The following is a 23491-nucleotide window of genomic DNA, read 5'->3' as shown; positions in this document are numbered from 1 at the left end:
TGCTGAAAGTGTCGTGGATAATTTCAGCAGTGGCATTTGAAATATGTCCTGCTCAAAGGGGAAAGACTCCCATAAAACAGAGGTCATACAACACTTAAGCAAAAATTATTTCTGTGATGAACTTGTCTAATAATAACAGAGAGGCAGTTCTATTAACACCACCCGAGGGGACAAGCACACTGTAGATTTACAACCTTTATCTTTATAAAGATCTTGTGAGATCCACTTTAAAATGAGAAAAAAAATAAAAGGCCATCAGCAATGCTCCATGCAACATTTCCTCCAAATTCCTCAGACTGGGAAATCATGTCCTGCTGAGCTGTTCATGGCATATTTTTTTATATGATATGAGGGCATGTAAAGTACCTTGTAAAAATAATACCCAATGAATATTTTTAACATTTTGTCACTCTACAACCCCAAACCTCAATATATTTTAACTCAAAGATCTGCATAATCAACAGAAGTTTTATCTGCATTTATATTCAGTGCCTTCAGATTTATATAGAGTCTTCCTCCATATCATTTTAATATAGTTATAAATCCAGTTGCTTGATGAAACATCATAGAGCAACTGGATAATATTGGACTATCAATAATATTCTAAAATAGAGAATATTAGTGAAAAAACAGCACCTGGTAGACCAATGAATGCAGCAGACAGGTCAGGAATAAACTTTAAGTGAAATTTAAAGCAGGGTTTGGTAAGTATGACACAACTGCGAACCCACCAAGTCAGTGTGGTGGGTTCGCAGCCCCTTAAACTGTTGAAAAGTTTAAGGGGTTTGATGACTTTTGGAAGGCTTTGTTTGAACATGTATCCATGTTTCCATTAGTCTGTCCTGATTCTCATCATCTCTCTCTTTCTGTTGTTTTCTGCCATTCTCTAACCTTCCTCCGCTTTCATTATTGTCTCCTATCGTTTCTGCGTGTGGCTCAATGTGACTGTGCATGACTGCACAACTGCATGCGTCTGTCAGCCTTTGCAGCAGATATCTAGTCCACCCTGAATACCTCTGTCAGCTCAGAATGCTTAAACCAGGCCAATCTGGAGTTCACGTAAAAGACAACACACACTGGAGTCAAACAGCTCACACACAGGCGGAAAAGCCATGGAGCTGCAGGGGAATCCGGTCTCCTCCTGAACACAACCTTTCTCTGACGGTTCTGCTAGCCTTACCCCGCTGTCTCCTCTCCTTGCCGTCACTCCCACTTTGGATCCGACTCTGTCATCCCATCTTGTTTTCTGTTTTTTTTTTCCCCTCTAAGGCTCTCAATCTCTGTATCTCAGTGTATCTTTCAACAACAGTAGATGCTATCACTTTGTGCTGGAGGTCATTGCCAGTGCATGTTTGTGTTTTTACCCCCATTATTGTTATCGTCTAATTTAACATGCCTTGAATAGACAAATCCTTGCTGCCTGTGTGTGTATGTTCATGCGTTGATGTTTGTTGCATGCTTTTTGTATTCGGTGTGCATGCTGACATTTGTAAGACGATCTGCTGCGAAATGCCACGGATCCAACAAAAGTTTTCTGAGCCTTTATTTTGTACGTGCCTCTGTGCAAGGCCTTTAAAGTCTGGTAATTATTAGGATCAAATGTCTTTTGCTTGTTACGCTGATGTCTACAACTCCTTAAATGAAACTAGAATGAGGCTGCGTCAGTTTTTTTTTAATGTTTCTTTCATTTGATACTTTCCCTAAGAGAGAACATTTAAGCACAACCCCTGGCTGCTCTCACCTATCCAGAATCCTAACAGAGCAAATGACATTGGGAAATGGAGCCTGGCCTATTTTCAGCCAACGCCACTTTTCATTCTTCTCTTTAAAGACCTAATGTCTGCTGGGAGTGTGCAGTATGAAATCAAATTAAAAGTAAGTCTGAAATTGATATTTATGTTAAGAATGTGGATTCTCTTAAATTCTTTAATTTCACCTCATTATTTAAACATCTTAATTAAATAGGGCATTTGCCCTGTTATGAAGAAGGAAGAGCAAAGCCAAAAAGCAAAGCTTTTGATTTATCAATCCCATCTACTTTCTGTCCCTCCACTATGGTCATCAGATGTATAAAGATGTAAGTAGCTGAAAAAGCTTCCTCCATGAGGCGCCTAGACTCAGACTTAAAGAGCTCGATCATCCAGAGAGAGATCAGGGAAGAGCCTCACTCCTGTGCACTGAAAGGATTAAGCCATGGTGGTTTGGGCACCAACATGCATCAGGTTTTTCAGACACATCCAATAACATTAGGCCCTGGGGAAGACCCAGAACTTGCTTAAGAAATTAAAAATGATTTTTGGTCTAGAAATGCTTTGGGATCTCCTAGCATTTGCCAGAAAGTGTCGTTGGGGATGTCTGGGTTTTCCTCCTGGACCCTGAATTTTCCCTGTTGACTCAAAGAGGTTTTAGTTTTTTAAGATCATGCAGTATTGCTGGACAAAGCTATAAAAACTTTGTTTGCTAAGATGGCAAATTGATGATGGATGATGATGACTCCTAATTTAAATTCCCCTACAGTACACTACAAAGATCCACAAACCAGATAAGGTCTGGACCTGGGAGTGCATTCTCAACCAGAACAGCTTGGCCCACTTTTAAAAAAAAGCCTAGAGTTCATCTATTCTGATACTTCTGGTGTGGATTAAACAGTGGAACTCTCATAAGCCTGAAAATGTGGACCCTGGTGGGGTTTGATGCAAACCAAAAGGTGAAAGTGATGCATGATTTACAAACGTGTGATCAGAAAATGTTTAAAAGTGCACGCTGTGAAACCAAAGCCAAGTTCTTCTTCTTCAGTCACATGGCTGACTGACAGTGAGCAGCAACACGTGAGGAGGGGCAGTGCATCTTTGGTCTGTAGAGGAAAGACAACAGTCTAGTCATCCTGGCATCTCATCTGAAGGACTGTATGGTTTATCATTTTAGATATTGTAGACCAGTGCATTTGTGAAACCCTGGTTAAATCTAGACAGGTAAAATGCCCATGTTTAAATACTTTATGAATAATTTATGATTTGCCAGACAACAAACTAAACACACACAAAAAAAATTTCTATAAAGGTAATTATAAACATTTTCATTGGTTCCTGAAGTCAAGATTATAATAGAAATATCAATTTTGTTGAAACCATATTGTGGGTGTGTAAAAAATTTACTTTGTGGAGCATACGGAGAAACACATGGACCTTGTTTTGTACAGTATATTTTTAAGAAAATTTTTAAGAACATAACTAATTTTAATTCCCAGTTTATGCAGAGGTCCTGCTACACTAGTGTGCTACCAAGGATTTTCTTTAGTGCAACATCTCACTCTAACTTACAAAAGTCTACGACTCCACAATATGTTGTTATAATAGTTGTTAATACCTACATAATATTTCAGCTCTCATAAACAATTGGATTTTTACTTATTCACTGATCTGTTTGTTTCTCTGACATCGTCTTTGTGCAGCCATACAAAACAAGCCTGTTCTCCACCATCCTGTCCGCTCACCTCGGCTTTTGTTTAAACTGACGTCCAGCTGTTTGGATGTGTCACAGGATTACAAATGCTACAGATTTTTCTCTCTCGCTCACAAACAGAAGTCTCTTTGTTCCAGTTTAGTTTCAAAGGCCCGTCTCTTTCAAAGGCTTATGGGTGGTGGTGCTACAGGAGGGTAAAAAGGCCACCACAGAAACCTGGTTTCAGTCCTCTCTGGTGGATCCTAATAAATAATAACAATAACAATGCTGTGCATATTATATTTTCAAAAAATTACCCAACTACTACAAATGGGAAATTAAAAGATATTGTATAAATGAAACTCAATTTACCCTTTAGGTGAAAACAGTGGGAAGAACGTCCTTTTTTATATTAGCAGAAGCTCAAATAGTGACTTCACTAACCTATTAGGGAACTTGGTGAAAAAGCTAGAAAGATTAATTTGAGGCCCGTGCCCTTTTCGTTTGAGAAATTGTGTGTTCCTCCACTGGGGAAGGCACATACTGGATCGTGGGAGGAGGAGGAGGAACGTTAAGAAGCAGGCATCCACTGGAGACGCTCAGATTTGCAGCGTGCGTCAAAGCACAAAGTGCCATAGATTAATTAAACTTCCTCTGTTTCAGGGGCGAGTGTGTGTGGATTGGCTATGAGTCAGAACGGTGATGAGTAGGAGAGAAAACACGTTAATTGCCCTCGGTTCAGTTCCAAAATGCAAGAAGATAGAATTTTACATAGCAAACGCCCCACCTTGTGCTTAGTGTTGTGCTTACTCTAAAGCTGTGCGGTGTTTTATTTTTCCACCTGTTTTTTACTTGCTATGTCTCGACCTTGTGCCAATTTAGCTCATAATACCATAATACCAACACAACTCCAGCTATATCTTCAGCATTGTCCTGCTGGAAGGTAAACATCCATCCCTTTATTGAATCTTTTGCAAAGGAATCTTTCAGAGGTTTTGTTCTAGGATTGTGTTGTTTTTAGCACCATCTTTCTTCTGACCAGTTTTGATCTATTTCTGTGTCCCTGCTGAAGAAAAACTTCCACACAGCATGGGACTGCCAGCACCATCTTTCCATTATGTGGTGATGAATCCCACAACAGTGTTGTTTATTCCTATATCTTAGCATCTGATTTACTGTTTCTTTTTTCTAAACTTCCAGCTAAACATTGTTCAGGTGACTACCAGATGGACACAGGTTAGTCAGAAATTAGGTATTTGGGAAGGAAAGCACATGCTAAAGTGTAAAATTTACCCAGCTCACAGAATAGTCCTCGTTTCCCCAGAGGCCTCTAATGATTAGCCTTTTATCATTCATGCCCTACATATTCGTTCCCATCATTTTCAAAACTGGAAATCGGTCCCGACAGCCGGCTTATTGTCAGCTTGTGTTTGTTTGGAGACAAACATTGAGACAATTGATCCCAAAAGCGATGATTACAAGGTCAAAACTTCTGAAGCTTGTCTTTTCTCCCTTTGTTTCTCAATTTTGGTACTTCTGTTTTGTGCATTTTTGATTAGGCTCCAGACTGATTGCAGCAGTTAAGATTCATAAACACACAATCTTTTGCTCTATTCTGCTATCTGCGGCTGCTGCGGTTGTTGATTGGAGCTGTCGTCAAACCGAACGAGGGCTATTAATGATCAAATTAAAGATAGACAGTCGAAGCCAACGGTCATTGTCGAGGTCATTTGCGCTGCAGCAGCACTACGTGTCATTTAATAAAAATGATGGAACAACATGCAGCTCTGTTGCACAAGTTGAAAGGGCAACATGTGACTCATGGATAACCTTTCAGTATCTCCTGTAGGCCTGTTTGCATTCTGACCATTACGCAAAATTGGTTTACAAATCCTATATGAGCAACATGTTTTATGTCCCTTCAGACTGTGTGGATCACAAAGATTGCTGTATCATTGTGGTTTGAGGATGGCTTTATCCTCTATAGTCACTTATCATGGTTACAGCATCCTCACATTACAGCTGTATGTCTGAATAAAAATCTCTCATGGATGTTTCTAAAAATGACCCCATGACATACAATTCTCCTTGCTTGTCATAATCCTTGAACTGTTTCTCTTATGAACACAAACTTCAATATATTTTACTGGGATTTTTAGAGCAACAAAAGTAATTCATCATTTTGGAGTAGAAGAAAATGATACCTGTTTATTTTTCTTTAACAAATTACCTTTTTGCTAATTCTATTATGCAAAATAGCTCAAGTTCAGATTTGATGGAAAGAAACAGTGCAAATCAACTTGCAAAACATCACTTTGATTTATACGTATTTAGGAACAGGCTTTGACTGGGCCATTCTAAGTCTTGAAGGGGCAGGTGAACCTCTGTCCCAGTAACACGTTTTTGTTAGATACTGCTCCATCCATCCTTCCATTGCCTCTGTAATCATTTAAGAAAGCTTCCCCACAGCATCATGCTGAGTAGAGATGGTGAGTTCAAGGCGATATTCCTGATCTGTGCGGTGTGTTCCTTGGCCTTCAGAATAAAGGGCACACCAGAGTGTAGATTTAGTTTTTTAAGACCTTCTGAGATATTTTATTCTTATCCATTGATTTTACAATTATGGATTACATTGTATTGGTCTATCATTTAAAATCTCAATATAAAACACTAAAGTTTGTGATTGTTACATAAAAAGGCTTGAGTAAACCTTTGCCAAGAACTGTATAATTAAAACAAGTAAAAAAAGAAAAAACCCCATCTAAGAGCAATTTTGTATGAATGATTTTGTTGTATGCTTTGAGTTTGTGGTTTTTCAGCACCTGTGTGAGCCAATTTAAAGTGGATATTTATAAAGGTGTCACATCTGTTTACATTCGTGTCCCTCCTCAGGACCTAATACTGCCTCTACAGTTCCACCTGACAAGTGATCTGGGCCCCATGTGCAGAATTAAGCCAGACAAATATATTTAAAAAGGGCAACAGAGGAGCGTTTAATTGGCCAAGCCAGACACAAGAGTTTGCCCCATTGAAAAGGTGTAATGAAAAGATCTGGAACAGAGACAGACAGCAGACGGCGTTGGAGACAGAGGCAGCAGAAGAAAGAAAAGAAAGGATCTGAGTGAAAGAAAGAATGAAACCTTAGTACCTGAGGGGCGGGCCGAGTCCTTTGGCTGCCGGTGCCAGAATGTGTTTTTACGAGCCTGCGGTCAGAAAGAAATAAAAGGCAGCCGAGTGACTGAATGGCACCACACACAGACGCACACATGCACGAACGATTCAGACATTACAGTTTGCTTTTATAATGTCACACTCAGTCAGTGTCTCCAACCCCCCATATTGATGCATGGCTCAACAAGAAAGACCTCCCACCCCCTGTAGGTACAGATGTAGGGGTACGTATTACCAAAACATCTGTCTTCCTTTAAAGCCAAGTCATTTCTAGTCAAATTTTACTCACTGTATAATGTCACAAGTCACAAATTTAACTCAAGGGACTTTATGGATTTTACAGCCTCCTTTATCCTCTGAAGGGAAAAAAATGGTCATTATTTCACAGTGAATTGGTTTTCTGGTTGACTTTTAGTAGGGATTTCTTGTCTTTGTTTCTAGCCATCAATTCTTTTGATTCCATCCTTTTTATTAGCCCTAAACTATCAAAATAAATGTTATATCTTCAGGTATAAAATAGTATATGTCATAATAGTTTTTCCTACAGCCAGAAAAGTGAGATGAAAAGCAGCTTAGATTCCATAATTACAACAGCAGGAAAAACAAGTGATGAACATGTCAACTGTTTCTCAGTGAATATACTGTAGTTTTCTGTTGACACGAAATTAACGAATTAGTAGAAAATCCTTTGTTGGTAATGACCACTTCAAGATAAAACTGAAGACTGGGAACATCTTCCATGCACTCTAATCTTCAGTTCTGTCCATAAAGTTTGCAGTTAGTTGATTGACTGGCGCATAATAGAACTATATCTTCTTTCTTTGAAACTAAGACTTTTATTGGTACTACATTTGGATTATTGTCGAGGTGAAGGATCCTCCATGGTTTCATTTGCATATTCCTATCAAGAATGTTATGGTACATTTTTTATTCGTCTTTCTTTCAGTTAAATGAAATGTGTTAATACCATATGCTAAAAACCAATCCCACACAATGTTTTCATCGCCAAACCACACTTGTAAGAATGGTGTATTTACGCATTATATAGTACCATTTCTCCTCCAAACATGGTGTGTGCAATTGTACCCAAAGTACGGAAGAGGATTAGGGTCACCGAGAAAAAAAAAAAATAATTCTGAGTTTAAAGTCAGAATTCTTTTTTTTTTTCGGTGGCCCTAATCCTCTTCCGTAGGGTTCAGTTTGGGATTTAATTTGTTTGTCCTTATGTTCAGCAGCAAATCTTAAATGAGCTTCAGTATACTTTTTCTTCAGCTGTGGAATCTCGCGTAGGGAGTGTGCGTAGAGGCCATTGTGGTTGAGTGCATTAGTTGAATTAATTGTTTGCATGGAAATCCTGTATCTGTCATTTCCAGGCCAAAAACTGGTTCTTGGCCTGGAAAGAACCTGTTCTCTTGACTTCTCTGTCTGAAATCGTTTGAGGAACACCTGTTCATGACTGGTTTATGGAGAAGTTATGCTTTGTGCTCTTTTAGATTATGTCAACTTACCGGGTAGTTTGACATTTAGAAACATGTCTTTAACCTCTGCCATAAATGCAACAATACAATTCCAGATGTTGATAACTTAAAAGATTTAAAACCTTTTTTTAGGGACTAATTCATTTGATATTAATTTTAAGCAAAAACAATTGGGTTTTTCATTACTCATTGTCTGTTTTGTATTTAGTTTGTTAAAGCAAAAACATAAGATGATGACAGTGAAGATTAATGTTGCAGGGTTGAGCATGTCTGTCATATGTCTGGCTGCAGTAATAACAGGAAACATTTGTATTGGATTTCTCAGGTGTTCTGACCTCATTTAGCAAAGGGGATGTAAATGACAGATTAATATTTTGAGTCCGATTTATTTTAAAATTGGAGCCTCCTGATGGAGGACAAGGTTCTGCCCCCCTCAAACAGAAAAAAGTGGCGCCAAGTGTCATTACCACAGAAATACTGAAGAAGTGATGGATTGCTGGGGAGAAAGTACATCTTAGCATGTTCAACATTTTCCAAAGAAGCAGAGGCAAAGGGGTCAGAAGCAACTCTCATTCTGTCTTCTTCTCAGTCTGAATTTTACCGATAGAAATACCATAAATAGAGGTGCTTTGTATTTGTGAAAAGGCAGGTTAGCTCAGGTTTCCAATCATTGTCTATCACACTAAAAATGCCTCCACTGGGGATGGGTTTGTCCTTATTAAGACATTGCACCGACTATTGTTCCTTAGGTGCAGACTATACCAGAAAAGGTCCCTATGAGGTAATGAACAAAACAACACTGCTTTATTGTATTCATAGCTTAAAGTGAACATCATTTCCTGTCTTTACTATTGCTGTGCGGCATTGAGCTGTCAGTCAACTAACCAGTCTGTATTTATACCTACATCCACACACGTGGGTGTTTGTGTGTCATTGTTCTGTAGAGGTTTAGAGGTCAGTGTGTGTGAGGGGACATTTCAGCAGCATATTTCCCAAAGGTCCTAACAAAGCTCAATTCAATGTACAGATGGCGAAACAGACCTCTGTCAGCAGGTTGTGAGCACTGGCATGTTGATTGTGTTATAATAGTAGATAATGCCGTCTGGAAAAGTTTGGAATTCGATTCAAGTGTTTTCCGTGATCTGGATAAGTATATAAAAAAAAAGTAGACTTTGGGAAACATTTAAATTTCCAAGTCTCAGCTGTAGGATTTTCTATGACTATCAACTCTTGCATTTTAAAACAGCCTGAAAATGTAGAACTACGGAAATTCTGGGAAAAGTATGTTTATTACATGGATTCTGGTCCTAATATTCCCTGCCAGCAAAAAAAAAAAAAAACAACTCTCTATATGGCTTTGACTAAGCAAACAGGTGAAACCCTCTCAGTGGAAATATACTGCATGGATTAACATGTTTACATTCAGACAACCTTTAACCTGTAGCTTTAACCACAGCTGTTTCTGTGAGTTTTCTTTTTTTTTTTTTACAGCATGAATCATGTGATCAGGAAGAAATTACTCTTCTCTTTAGTGTGAGGCATTTTGTAGAGACATTTTGTCTATACAAAAAATCTTGTCAAGAGCTGTAAAATCTATTCAGCTCTTTTTAAAAATTATATCTTGCTCAGTTTCAGAAAAAGTAAGTTAAACATTTGTGCCACATTAATGCTGCAAAAAAAGCATTGAAAAGACATGAATAAAAGTTTTTCAGACATTACAAAATCTGGTAACATTTGTTTATTCATGTGGTATTTATTTTTCACCACTGAGTGCAAAGAACAGATTTGTCAAAATAAAAAAAATTCTATTTGTGAAAATTTGCTATTGTGAGCTGTGATATTTATTTTATTTTTATAGAGATATTTTTAAGAATTATTGTGGAAGGTGCTGTAGGTTTCTAGACTGTATAAAAACTATTGGTTGAGAAGAATTTATTTAGTTTTTAAGAAAAGTGAATCCATCGGATCAAAAAATCGTCTCTGGATTTGTTTCCTTCCCAGCTTGTTTCGTATGACAAAACAGAAGCTTAATCACTGTGAAAACATTTCTGATTTTTTCTTATTCACCGTCCTAAGTTTTTGTCTTTTTAAGGTTGCAAAATGAAAACCAGAAATTTTAAGGAGCACACAGAAAGAAATTCCAGGTGTAGAAAAAGTAGCAGAGAATGTTGTGTGAATAAGTAATCTGCTTTCAGGCACGTGTTTTATTCTCCTCACGGGTTCTTTAAGGAAACATAGTGCTGGCCATCTTGAGGCAGAAGCGTGGGAAACAAATTACTCATATTTGACTTTGTAGGGTGGAAAAACAGCTCCTGATATTTCCTGTAAATTTTAGCTAATTGTAAGATTGAAGTAACAGAAAATACACCCTTCTTTGCCAATACCAGCAAATCCTGTGTTCCTATTAAAGTGCAGGATGGTGTTTGTAGGCGCCACTGTTAACCTCTGTTGAAGTCATGAACGGGTGACATTTGATAAGGGAGACGGTTCCATTCCTGTCTGCCATGAAGTGCACACTGTGTGTGACAGGATAATAACAATGTGAACTAGTTTCAAATGTATCATCATTGACCAGGAATTTGTTTCTGGAGACACTGCTGCAGACATATTGATTACCGCCATAGCAACATAAATACATACAGGCAAAACAGGACCTCACAGTCACGGCGTGCAGAGAGGTTGTGTGAGCGCTCCTGTGAGAGCGGTGTTTTATTGCTGCCAACTGCTCATTTTCAAAGAGTAGGGCGGGTGGGGGGGGAGGGGGGTTGAGAGAGATCATGGGTGGGCTCCATTGAGACTCATTGAAGATGGAGATGTCACTTCAGAAAACACTCACTCTCAGCCTTCACAAAATGGAGGGAGGAGTGAGGGAAAGAGAGGAGTCAATAGAGGGTGAAGGGAATCCAGGATATCACATGTTAACCATTGTAAATATGTGTGCATGTGGCAGCAGTGCAAGTGCAGTTTAATTTGACTGTTTGCCAGCTCAAGTCTAAATGTGACTCTCTCAGGTCCAGGAGGTGCAGCGCCTTGCGGAAATATTCATACTTCTTCAAATTCTTCAGATTTTGTACCATCACTGTAATCTGTTCATATTTTATGTCATGGTCCAACACAAAGGAGAACATGATTGTCAAATTGAAGGATAAAAATAGATGGTTTTCGAGCTTTTTACCAAAAAAAAGTACAATTTGTGCAATTCAAACTCAGCATAAATCCAGCTGTCCTGCGAAGGCTTCAGAGGTTTGTTGGGGAACATTGGAGGTCAACAGTGAGGATAAAGTTGTCGGTTGCTTTAATTCAGGGTTGTCTTTTAAAGCAAAACATCAAGCTTTGAGCCCCTCACAGAGCCTTATTTGATCTAGAATCTTAAATAAGAAAGAAAACTGGCAGCATTCATCTTCAATAGCTTACAGCTCAGGTGGGAGAATCTGTTGACAGAAAAACTACTGGCTGTGCACTTGAAAAACCGGCCTTTATTGAAGAGTGGGGAGACAAAAGTCATTGTTGGGAGAACAAAACAAATAAGCAAATAAAGCATAAGATGTCTTGTTTTAAATTTTCCACAAGCAATGCAAATCTGGTTGGAGTTAATGGAAAGATGAATGCAGTTAGATACAGGGCAACCCTGGAAGAAAACCTGGTTGATGCTGCAGACTGGGATGGAGGTTTACCTTCCAGCACAACACATCCTAAACATCCTGCCACATCTACAATGGTTTATGTTAAAGCACATTCATTTTACAAAGGTTATTTCACAAAGTATTTAATCTTTCTTCTGATGTTTATTTGGAAAATTTTTAAAGGCATGTATTACTTTCCTTTTCACATAAAATACCAGTAGAATACACTCGAGGTTCTGGTTGTAACGTGACTTATGGTCGTCGTTTATGACATTCATGCATGATTCATTCACTCCAACTTAAGGTAGGATTTGTTGTTTCTCTCTCGCACTCTGCTCCCCCTCAGTCACACACAAACTTCATACTCATTTTCACATTGGTCTCTGAGGGGCCTCCAGCCATTAACTGTGTCCCAGGCTGGGAGCAGGGGGAAAGTGTTGGGTGTACCCAGCAGGGAAGGCAGGCAAGGCTGGGCACAGCTGTCCCCAGAGGAGGAAGCCACTTTCTCATATCTCTGCCTACATGGTTTCCCAGAATACTCGTCTCTGAAGATTTTAGTCATCTGAAAAAATAAGGCTGTTTACTCCAGGACAACAGGATAAAAGGAGGCAAAAGCCAGAAATTCTTGAAAACATTTGTTCTTTTTTCCTTTCTGTTTTAAGACCCATAAATTATTGCACTATGGGATTCCAACGTTTAAAACGCATAATTGTGCTAACAAAAATAGACTTTTATAGCACTGTTTATTTCCAAACAAGATTCCTACTTTTGGTTCAAAGCTAACAAAGACGGCATCCCTGCTTTCTTTCATCTGCTCTGTCTTGCTCTCCAGTCGTAATATTTTCCCTTCGTCTCATTTTCTCTTGTAATATTTCTCGGTAGCTCAATATTCTTTCACATTATCATACTTATTTATTTACCATCTCTGATATTATTGTCTTACCTCTTCCTCTGTTTGAGGAGCTCAATTAAGTGCCAGTTTTCTGCTGATTTTCTTCCATTCTTCCAGTCACAGCACAGAGAAGAAAATTAAGCTTTCAGAAAACAATACAAATGTGCTTGCAAGCAATATCTGGTATTCAACTTATTTCGAAAGCTTGGATAATTTTGCTTGTCTGGTGTTGTTTGATGCATGAAGAAGGTTACACTAATAATCTTCAATAGTGTGCAATAGTAAGTTTCATGAGTGAGCCTCTATTGACATTATAAACCGTTTTGTCTCCTCAGCTGACAACGGAGCAGCTGGTGATGCTTTTGGAGCTTCTGCTGGAAGAATCGGAGCTGAGTGTGCCATCGATGCGTGCTCTGCACAAAACCTACAATCTGCAGAACCAAGATGCTGAGGTGAGACACAACGTGCACACAAGCTCAGACAAGTGAGCAAACAAGTTCTCTGAACTCGGCTACAGGGATTAAAAATCTTGTAGAAATATCAATACACCTTGAAATGTTCAAATTTTCTCATTGAATTAAGGTCTGGACTTTGACTAGGTAGGTCTAACACCAAAATATGCTGTGGTTAAAAACAATATGCTATTGCAGCTCTGCCTGTATGTTTAAGGATGATGCCCTGCTGGGAGGTGATACATGATGCTACCACTGCAGTGTTTCATGATCAAGGTTTTTAGTTGTAAAAAAATAATAATAATAAAAACATCTTGAATTTTCTATCTACATTACATTAGGGCCCACCTTTTGAAGGTAATAATAAAGTCATTGAAGTGAGTGGTTGTGATGTGACAAAATGCAGAAAAGTTCAACTGTGCTGAATGCCTTCATAAGCCAGTGTAGGTTATATATATATTTATACTTTTAAAACAGTATTTGCATATGTGTATTTTTTGACTGTATTGGTATTTGCAATAACCAAGTTTATTTTACACTACAGAGTTGCTGTAAAGTGAAGGAGAACTGGTGTGGAAACACAGCTGTGGGAGAAACCTGTAAACTGTCCACACTAACCTCTGTCGTTAACACACGGCTCATTTTGAAAAGAAAAACTTGATACATATTTAGGTTTTTACAGCTTCCTATTAATTATACAAGTTGTTGTTGAGGCTGCAGTGCATCTAATGGGATTCAGATGTTTTGTTGTCACGTGAGCAGTTACTGAACTGATCCTGATGAGAAAAGGTGCATTAAAATATTAAAATTAAAAAAAAAATTTGTCTATGACATAATCACATAAATAAAAAGAAAAATTTACTTTTGTATTTGTATACCGGTAATTACTCAGTGGCTGCTTATCGACCTCGTAGTAACAAAATGAAGGCCGCTCTATGTTTGGCCTCGGATCCAGCTTTAAGGATCAGGAGACTTCCTGGCAGATAAAATGCAGATTCTCCTCCACAATTTCCAGGAAAAAAAAAGCTCTCACTATTTGCTAAAAATAAGCAGGACCATTATGCAAGTAGTGATGCGGAAATAACACACTTGCAGAAACATTCACACTTACACACACCTCTCTAAAGGCAGTGGCGCCGTCCAGGGTTATTTGTCACGTTCTTCAGAGGTTAATCAATTTCAACTCTCCTCATAAATGCGGTTATTCATTTTTCTGTGTCTGAAACTTTATTTCTTCCACTTCTCACTCTCTTGCACCACATTCTCTTTTGATAAATGATAATTAATTTGTATAAAACTCTTGGATTAAAACAGATCTGAGTGTAGTTTCAGTCACAGATGGGAGCTTTCTGGAATTAATGAATATTGGATGATATAAATGGATGTTTATAATTCTAAAAGGGAGCTAATAATACGATCACTTTGTAATGGTGTTTTGTCAGATCGAACAGCATACATGTCTTCTCCCCTTATTATAGTTTCACAACATACAGTATATATATATTGTATATAATATTTCATTTAAATGTGATCACAGCATGATGCTGTTACATAATGTTTCACCCTATGTTCTTGTGCTAAACAAATATCTACAGAGTGCCAAGACACTGTAGAGCAAAAGTGATAAGAAAGCTTGTCTTTGAGCAGAAAATGCTGTCCTGTAGAATTTTTGTGAGTGTGAAAATCTGAACAAAAGTGAGAAACTGACTGTCATTGTGCGTGCAACCAGGCGACTTTGTGTTGCCTGTTAGTGGCCATGAATATTTGTGCTGGTGGACCTGTGTGCATATGTTTGCATGTAAGAGTGCGACTTTGACCCACTTCCCTTCCTAACCTGGTGTGATTTGAGGTTGAGTGTAAATCTACCTGTGCACATTTCATGGGGTGCACATATGTCAAAGGCAATTCATTCTGTTAAGTTTGCTGACTACAGGTTGCACTGGAGCAGTTCAAGAATTTGGTTTATGCTGAGTAAAAAAGCTGTCAAATATTGCAGATCTTTTTTTTCATTAACAGTTATTATCTTTTGTGAGAGTTCTAATCTACAGGGTAAGATTATGTAGGTTTAGGTATTTTTTTAAAATACTTCCTGTCCTGTTACATTGTTATAGGATTTTGCTCACGTGGGCTGTAGTGGGCTGTTGCCTCCGAGGAAAGATGGGACTGGTGAGCATTAAATTGCAATGTTCCAGCCTTATATTGTTCTATCACAGTGTTTACACTGTGAAACTGAATTAGAATCACATCAGAGTAAGTGGATTAAACTTTATACAGCACTTTCTAGTTATACTGACCACTAAAACTGCTGTGTATTGGAGCTACAGTCACTCACAAATCTAAACAACGCATAATGTCCACATCGGAAGATTTTGATGTAACATGGCTAACCGTCCATGGAGGAACCGACGATGGGATTCAGAAATAGTCTGTGCAACATAGATGTGTATCTGAGCTTACATTAAAAAGCAAATCTGTCCATGCAGGAAATACATCGAAAAATCAAACTGGTTTTTAAAAATTGCATTTTGAATGGAATCTTTAAGCTGCTTTCAAGCTTTCAGCACGTGAATTTGGTAATTGAATAAGTGGCTGCAAATCGTTAAATGACATTGATTATCTACATTTTAGAATAGTTGTGATGATAAAATAGTTTTAATGAAGTCCATTACCAAGTTTGACGTTTGATAAACGTGTCAAAAATAACTGTCAAACACTGACAGACATAAAACGCTATTAACATGATTGTTGAGATATTTACTGGTTGAAAAACATGTTACGTTGGGGATTTCTTTATCCTCCATTTACATTTTGTGCATGATAGCACAAAATTAGTGGCAAAATGTATCTCCCTCCTTTAGCAGGCAGTTGGGACACTTTTCCCCTTGGCAATATTGTTCAAAATGTAACTGCCAAGCTGGCTGATAAATGGCAAGTGGTAAAAAATATTAGAGTAAACTACCAATAGGTGACGATCGTCAATCATCACTAATTAATCAAGTCAAAGTTAATTTGACATGCACATACTTCCCTGACCAATGATGCAAACATAGCAAACCTTCCTGAAGTGACCACTGATCCAGCAGATACCAGTCAACCTGCTTTAAAATCAAGCTCATACACTATTAAGCAGAATTTGGACCATTTAGATAGTAGCAAAAAAAAGACAAAAGATAGTCTGTAACTCTGCTTGCACACTGAATATTTAAGCAACAATTGTAGTTCCTGTGTGTGATAACACCGGGGATAGAGAGGAGTGAAGGGAAGAGCAGTGGTGCAGTAATAAATGAAGGAATGTCACTGCGTAATTGCATGTGCTGTCAGGAAGAGGGGCCCTGCGAGAGGAAACATAGTTTAAAAAAAAAAAGGGAGAAGAAGAGGTGCACCAAGCAGCTGCTGTGCCCCAAGGCTCTCCCCAGGAATGTAACCCAGTATAGTCAGCAGCTGCTGGGGCTGCACAGGCCAGGAGGGCAGGACTGGCACTAGAGGGTAAACACATTGTGCACACTCGTGCAAAGACAGGGAGACATATTTCTAGAGGGAAATGGAGCTGATTTATTAAATTTATCTGCTTTTTGAGTTCTTACTAGATACAACTTAATTAAAAAAACATTTTAAAAACCGATTAAACTAACCTTTTTGGCTTCCAAATGAGGCATTGGTCGGTCTGTTTTGACACTGCAAAGATGAAAGGAGCAGAATGTGGCGTTTTAAAGACTCAAACTTCTGTTACGAGAGTGAAAGCTTGAAAAAAGGCCTTGGAGGGATCACTTCTGCTCAGTTTCTAAAACCTCTAAATGAATTCCTGTACCTTTTCTTTTCCCAAAGCTTGAGCTGCTGAGATCAAATCAATCACCAGAAATCCCACACTGAATTCTTCAAGGGACTAGTTTATTACCCTGAGTCTGTGGAGACACTTTGAGGAAGACTGAAAACACCCACGAAAAATGCAGTCAAGGGGAAACAGCTAAGCTGTAAAAGAATTGATGATGCTTTAAAAGATTTTTCATCTCAAAATTTTTAGGGCTCCTCAATATCTTTTATCGTCCTCTACCAGTCTCTTCAACACGTATATAAATGTACATACACACATACACACACTCACGCGCGCTCGTATCAGATGATGACGGATGATGGTTGAGGCAGGGACAGAGGCAGTCTCTGATCTCTCCTGTAACCGCAGCAACAGAGCTCCTATTGATCCTCCAGGAAAAAGGCCGGGCAGCATCTTTCACAAACGCACACACATACAGTTAAACAACAAATACACAGTCAAAAAAATCAAATTGAAGTTTCTCACGTGATATTATATTCAGTTTTCAGAATCCCAGATCTGTTAATTCTACATTAATCTCTTGAAATTTTTAAACGAATGAACTGCTGTATCCCACCTCTGATCCAATGACCACAGGAGATGGGCACCGGCCCACCTGTGACCCTGCATGGACAAGCTGTTATAGACAGTGGATGGGTGAATGGATTTTTAAAGAAACGTAACATTCAATATTATTGTGCTTCGCAATGATAACGCAAGAATGATTACAAAAATTTATTGATGAGTGAAGACGTTAAAGGAAATCAAGTGAAGTCAAGTTTATTTATCGTACATTTCCATACAGCAATTTAAAATTCAATATGCTTAGAAATAAAACCATAAAACTAAATTCATCAAACATGGACAATTTATAAATCCTAGCAATGAGAAGATATGTTGCTTAACAAACTGGTTGGGTGCTATGGCTGCAACAATGAGCCTGTTTTTATCCCAAGATGCTTTAACGCCTCATGTGCCAAATATTGCAGCAGCACTTATTTGGACAATGATTGTCTACAAACTCTAAATTAAGCCTACAATAATGCCAATAATGGCATCGCTTGTGCTGCCTCCACCTATCACCCACTAGGCCACGTAGCTTGGTAACTATCTTTCTTCAAAGCCCAGAGATGTTACAAAGAAGGGAAAATGTACAATATTCTGAAATTGAAATGTAGTATTTATCACTAGCAGTTGTTTTTTTCCCCCCGTTTTGGTTGCAGGTCCGACATCGCTGGTGTGAGCTGGTGGTTAAGCACACTTACTCTCAGGCTTACTGTGATGTTGAGGACTTTCTGCTTCATGACCAGGTAAAACATTAGCATTAGCCCTCTACTCTATAATCATTCAAGTCATGTAGAAAAGCAAAGAGAAGATTTAGAACAAAACATGTGTGTGTTTCAGGCAATGGGTGTGTATCTTTACGGGGAGCTGATGGTTCAGGAGGATCCAGAGCAGCAGGCTTTGGCTCGTCGATGTCTCGGATTGGTCCAGGAGGAAATGGACCAATCAGCATGCAGAGTTGTGGAGGAGATGATTCTGTGACACTGGAGGTGAAGTGTCGTTTTTCTTTAGCAGATTTTTAGTTTTAGTAGCTCCAACAGGGTTTCTGTCACTCTACTGAACGGTGACTTTTAGTTCTGCTGGTTCTCTTCCTTTCAACAGTTTGAGCAGAAACTGCTAACTTTAACCAACATGTGCCTTAAAAGTCCAGAGACTTAATTGAAAATTAACATGTATTGGATACATCAGGGTAATTATTGCCTCATAAGGGTTTTTACTGAAACTTTGCCTTATTTGACCTGTAGAGGCACCTGATAAAGAAAGCTTTGTGTTGAATCTATTTTGATCCAATCGATCCTAGCAGGGAGTCTACATGTGAATTTGCTGGCTACCTTTGCAGCACATTCCTTTCTGACCTGTAAGCGAGCTCGTAGACTCATAAGGTTTCACGGCAGCACCATTACCATATTTGTCAGAGAAGGAATTTGGGAATTTGTTCCTCAAACAAACTGTACTGGAAGACAGTAAAGCAGAGAAAATAGGTCAGTGAGCATGTGCTGAGGGGCTCAGGATGGTCTCGACTCAATTTTTGGCGATTTGCACACAGTCCAGCCTGGAATTCCTCCACTGGGTGTTGTTTATATGCATAATCACAGCTGTCAACTAGTGGACTCCTGGCTTATCCTGAGCAGTGAGGGGTTTCTTACTCTGGCACTAAATGAAGGAAAGATGAAAAGTTTTGACTGGGAGAGACAAAAAGGGAAAGAGAGACTGGTGTGCAAACTGATTACCTGGATGTTGGACAATTTAAATAATTACAGCAAAAAGTTAAAAGCATACTTGAATTATAGTGAATTATAATTTTTCCAAAATTGCTGGATGTATTAGATTGTCTTGTGTTGCTGAATTTGAAACAGAAAGTGCCTGAAAATCACCCTTATTCATGAGTAAATCCAACTCTGTTTTAGTTTTCTATCCAAGAGCTTTTGTCAATCTGAATCAGCAAGCAGGTTGTTTAGAAAGTGTCCAAGGTGTTAAAAAGAAGAAAAGACTGTCACTCAATTCTTAACACAATGAAGGAATAATACATACTGTAATGAATTAGTAGTGTTTAACTTAGAGCCTCACAATTTTAGGAAAACATCCAATGTGCAGTAGTGTTAGTGAATGGTACAATGAGGTTATGACTTGTGATAAATAAATAATAATAATAATAATAATAATAATAAAAACAGTTAACTAAACTTTCTGTTTTGGATTTCTTGCAAACACAGACCCCATATGGGGAGTAGTCCATCCAGATGTTGTGTGTGTGTATATATATACAGTACAGACCAAAAGTTTGGACACACCTTCTTAATTGAATTCAATGAGAAAGTGTGTCCAAACTTTTGGTCTGTACTGTATATATATATATATTTGTGTGTGGGCGTGTGCATGTGTGTGTGCACACGCCCACACGTGCACACTTTAATTTGATTGCAATTACTCAGTGAGGAAAAATGGCACCATAAAAAATATTAACTATTTGCACTCTTCGTAATATGTCCAAAATATCTATTACTGAAGGTTTTTTAAATGTACAATCTACTTATTTTTAGAGGAAAGGCACTTATCAGGTATAAATATGATGCAACACATAGGCCCATTTCTCTGTGCCAGTGGCCCCTACCAGGAGCATCTGTATTTGTCTTGCCACCAAGAACAGTAAGGTACATAGTAAGAGAGGTATACAAGAAAAATCACCGCAGTTTACAGTGAGAGAACTGCAGCAATGATGACATATTAGAGTCAAAAAGTATAACACATTTGTTAACAATATATAAACTGGTTGTTTTTATTGATGCCGCAAAAAGCTTTTACAGTCCTCAAATGTAGCCCTGTGGAAAAGGCTAAACTCTACTGTAACTGGAACCATTGGTCAAATAAGACTAAAATTAAAACTTTGGGTTAGTCTGGTGTGCTATGAAGAATATATGTGCAAAAGTTGTTACATAGTCACCGTTATGTATGAGGGAAGTTTATTTTCAAAGGCCTTGGGAACCTTATTAGAGTGCTTGGAATAAGGAATTCTTTAAAATACCAGACACAATTAAATATTAATTAAAGAATCGGGTGGCCTTTGTCAGTAAAATGAAAATGGGATTCCACAGGGTCTTGAAAAATAATAATGATCCAGAAGTTGCAGCAAAATTAACTGACCAAATACTAATTAAATTGTCATTCATGACCATACAGAGAGCAAATACACTCAGATTAAACATTAGGTTGTTCAAAAGATTTTAGCGTATGATTATAATGCTGTTATAGAAGACTAATTTATTTTAAGGCTTTTTACACATCTTTACCAGATGCAGCTGATAATGTCTGAAACTTACATGAAAATTACATGATCATAAAAAAATCCCACCAAAATATAAGCAGGTAGAGCAAATGATTTTTGGCTTAAATCAAATGGGGCTGTATTATTATTTCTCCTCCCTCCACCTAATAACACTTGAGAAGGCATCTGTGACCTTGGTTAACTCAGACTTTGTCAGAAGGTGCAGCTAAAAACTTGCTCTGGATGTGAAAGGCTTTCTCTACAAGTGTTTGGCATCCGGCTCTGTCCTGATAAATCTCGCTGACACAGATACGCTGCCACAAGCATTCCCACATCCTTCTGCCATCCTCCTCCTCCTCCTGTCACCTCAGAAGAGCAGAAGAAGCATTTAGAGATTAATACTCCAACTTTTACTATGACTTCCCATCGGACCGGCCCAAGCAAGCCCCCATAAACATCAGTGGATCCCACTGGTCATCTGAGATCTCACTCCAATTAAAATGATGGATGAACAGACCTCCTTGCTGTCTTTTCATATCTCTCTGTAGGGAGGTGGATTTATGTTTCCCTACCTAGTTTGTGTTCCTAAATAGTCTTTTTTTCTTTTTTTACTTGACAGGGTTCCTACACAGTCTGGAACTTGATTTCAGTGTTCTCAAGGTTTGAATAAGCCTGAAAAAGGAAGCTAGAGTATTAAGAAATATTACATTTCCAGACTTTATTCCATGTTCCAATGGATCATGGAATGTTGTCCTTCCTTCCTCCTTGGGTCTTACCTCGTTTGCTGTCATGTCGTCATTCTTTCTTCAAGCAGTTCATTGTGTCCTTCCTTTCTTTCCTAGATGTCATTCTGCTACGTGTTTCTTTCTCTATCTCCCTGTTCTTTTGATTATTTTTCTTGTAACCACCTTCCTTCCTTGTGCTCTTCTTTCTTTACTTCCATCCTTCCTTACTTTGATCCTCATGTCTTTCGTATCTTCTACTGTCCCTTCTTTTATACTTCTTTTATTATGTGATTCCTTCTGTTCCCATTTTCCATTCCTTGCTTTCATCCTTACTTCCTACTGTCCTACGTATCATTCTCTCTTCTTTTTTCTTCCTTTAGTTCTTCCTACCTCTCTTCCTTGTTTTTGTCATTCTGTTTTTCCTTCCTTCATGTCATTTATTGCATATTATCTCATTCTTTGTTCCTTCTGCTCTCTCCTTTCCTTGCTCATGCCCTTCATGGCCTTACTTTCTTTCTTTTTATTATTTTTTTGCAGCCCTCATTATGCCCACTGCAGAAATATAATTTTATGCTCTGTCTTTTAAAAAGACTAAACTGGAATGTTAAGATTGGTAAACCGTTGGATATTTACATAGAAAATGTGTAGGAACCCTAACTTGAACAGTCCTCCCTGTACCTTTTCCCCCAAACATTCAGTCTCAATCACAGTGGATTATGTTGATTTTGCTGAGGCAGGCTGAGTGGGTTTTAACTGAAAACAACATGTCTATGAAGGCGTGCTCCCTCCTCCACTTTGTTTTTGAACCTGAAAAGCACAACTCTTTAGAGTATTAGGGTGGTCTTTCAGTACCTTTTTTTTCGTTTTTCCATCCTTCCCTGCTCGCTGTCTTGTAATTTTCCTCCCCCCAGTACATGCCTTTGGAATCCCTCTTGATCCGCTTAATGAGGGGCATATCGCCGGGTCAGCCAAGCGTGGCGAATAGGAGACGAGAAGAAGGGTAACCAAGGAAATAGTGGGTGAGAGTAAGGCAGTGAATGATCTGCAGTTGTGGTCTTTCACGGCTGAGTTCTTATGGCAGACGTGAGGGGAGAAAAACAGGAGGCCAGAGTAGAGAAAGTTTTTACTTTCAGGGTGTTAGCAGTGAACTGGAGTCCGATTCAGCAGGTAGAGAGTGAGGGAGGGAAATGAGAGACAGAGAGGAGATCTTGTTCTTTCATGTCTGGGCTGTGAGGGTTCCTGGCGTGCTGATTTGTGGCTTATGATAAAATCACATTGCCAGGGATTACCACACAGTCCTGACCCCGCCGGCAGCTCTGGCAACCAGATCTCGTTCACTGCACAAACATCTTCACGCACTTACACACTGAAGAAACCAGAACTCTAGAAGGCCTGATTATTTAAGGGTTTGCGTGATTATGTTTGAGGAGACGGTGATTTGAAATGACGACGATGAGGGGGACTCATCAGCACGATGGTTTGACCACACGTCAATCACCTGGGCCAGCTTCTGAACCCTCTCTCCAGCCAGATACAGAGCTTAGCTGATTGGTGAACAGTGATTGATTTCCTCTTTGTTCACAGTGGCTAAGTTCTGCACCTGAGGAGAGCTTGACCCAGACAGGGAGACAATGGAAAGAAAAGAAATGTGTGTAGAGACAGTGGAGCCGTATTTTTCAGCCTCTTCAAAGTCCCACAATCTCTTTATCTTCTGCTTCTTTGCCGTTTCTGGATCGTTTTTCACCTTTTTCTTTCGAGCTCTTATCCCCGTCATCGTTTTCCAGAGCCTGCATGTAAAACCTCCCCACACACATATCCGCCTCCACTTTGATCCATATATCCAGGATGATTCTGCACATTATGCCTTTATCACGCTCTGTAATCATGTCAAAGGTGGGGAGCCAAGCACCTTGGTGGGTCTACTTGCTGTGTACTAATGAGGCCTAGTGAGACCCTGACTCTGCTTACCGACGCTGGCATAGATTTAATCAAATACAAAGCAGCGACCACAATCTGACAGTACAGCATTCTGTCAGTCAAAGTAAAAGTTAGACCTGACAGCAAAATATAGC

At 38.8% G+C, this 23491-nt stretch overlaps 1 protein-coding gene across 4 annotated transcripts in view; it reads left to right on the top strand.

Annotated features, from left to right (window-relative positions):
- The window catches only part of aopep (aminopeptidase O (putative)), a 99627-nt gene that overhangs the window by 70380 nt on the left and 5756 nt on the right, over positions 1-23491 (top strand). For all 4 annotated transcript variants that reach the window (XM_032578655.1, XM_032578658.1, XM_032578657.1 and 1 more), the window contains exons 15-17: positions 12941-13057; positions 18092-18178; positions 18273-18421. In XM_032578655.1, the coding sequence (XP_032434546.1) occupies positions 12941-13057; positions 18092-18178; positions 18273-18413 (345 nt within the window). In that variant the 3' untranslated portion in view covers positions 18414-18421. The remainder of the gene's footprint in view (positions 1-12940; positions 13058-18091; positions 18179-18272; positions 18422-23491) is intronic.

Source organism: Xiphophorus hellerii, chromosome 12 (genome assembly GCF_003331165.1).
Source record: "Xiphophorus hellerii strain 12219 chromosome 12, Xiphophorus_hellerii-4.1, whole genome shotgun sequence".
Taxonomy (NCBI): Eukaryota; Metazoa; Chordata; class Actinopteri; order Cyprinodontiformes; family Poeciliidae; genus Xiphophorus; species Xiphophorus hellerii.
This window is presented reverse-complemented; position numbering and strand designations above follow the sequence as displayed.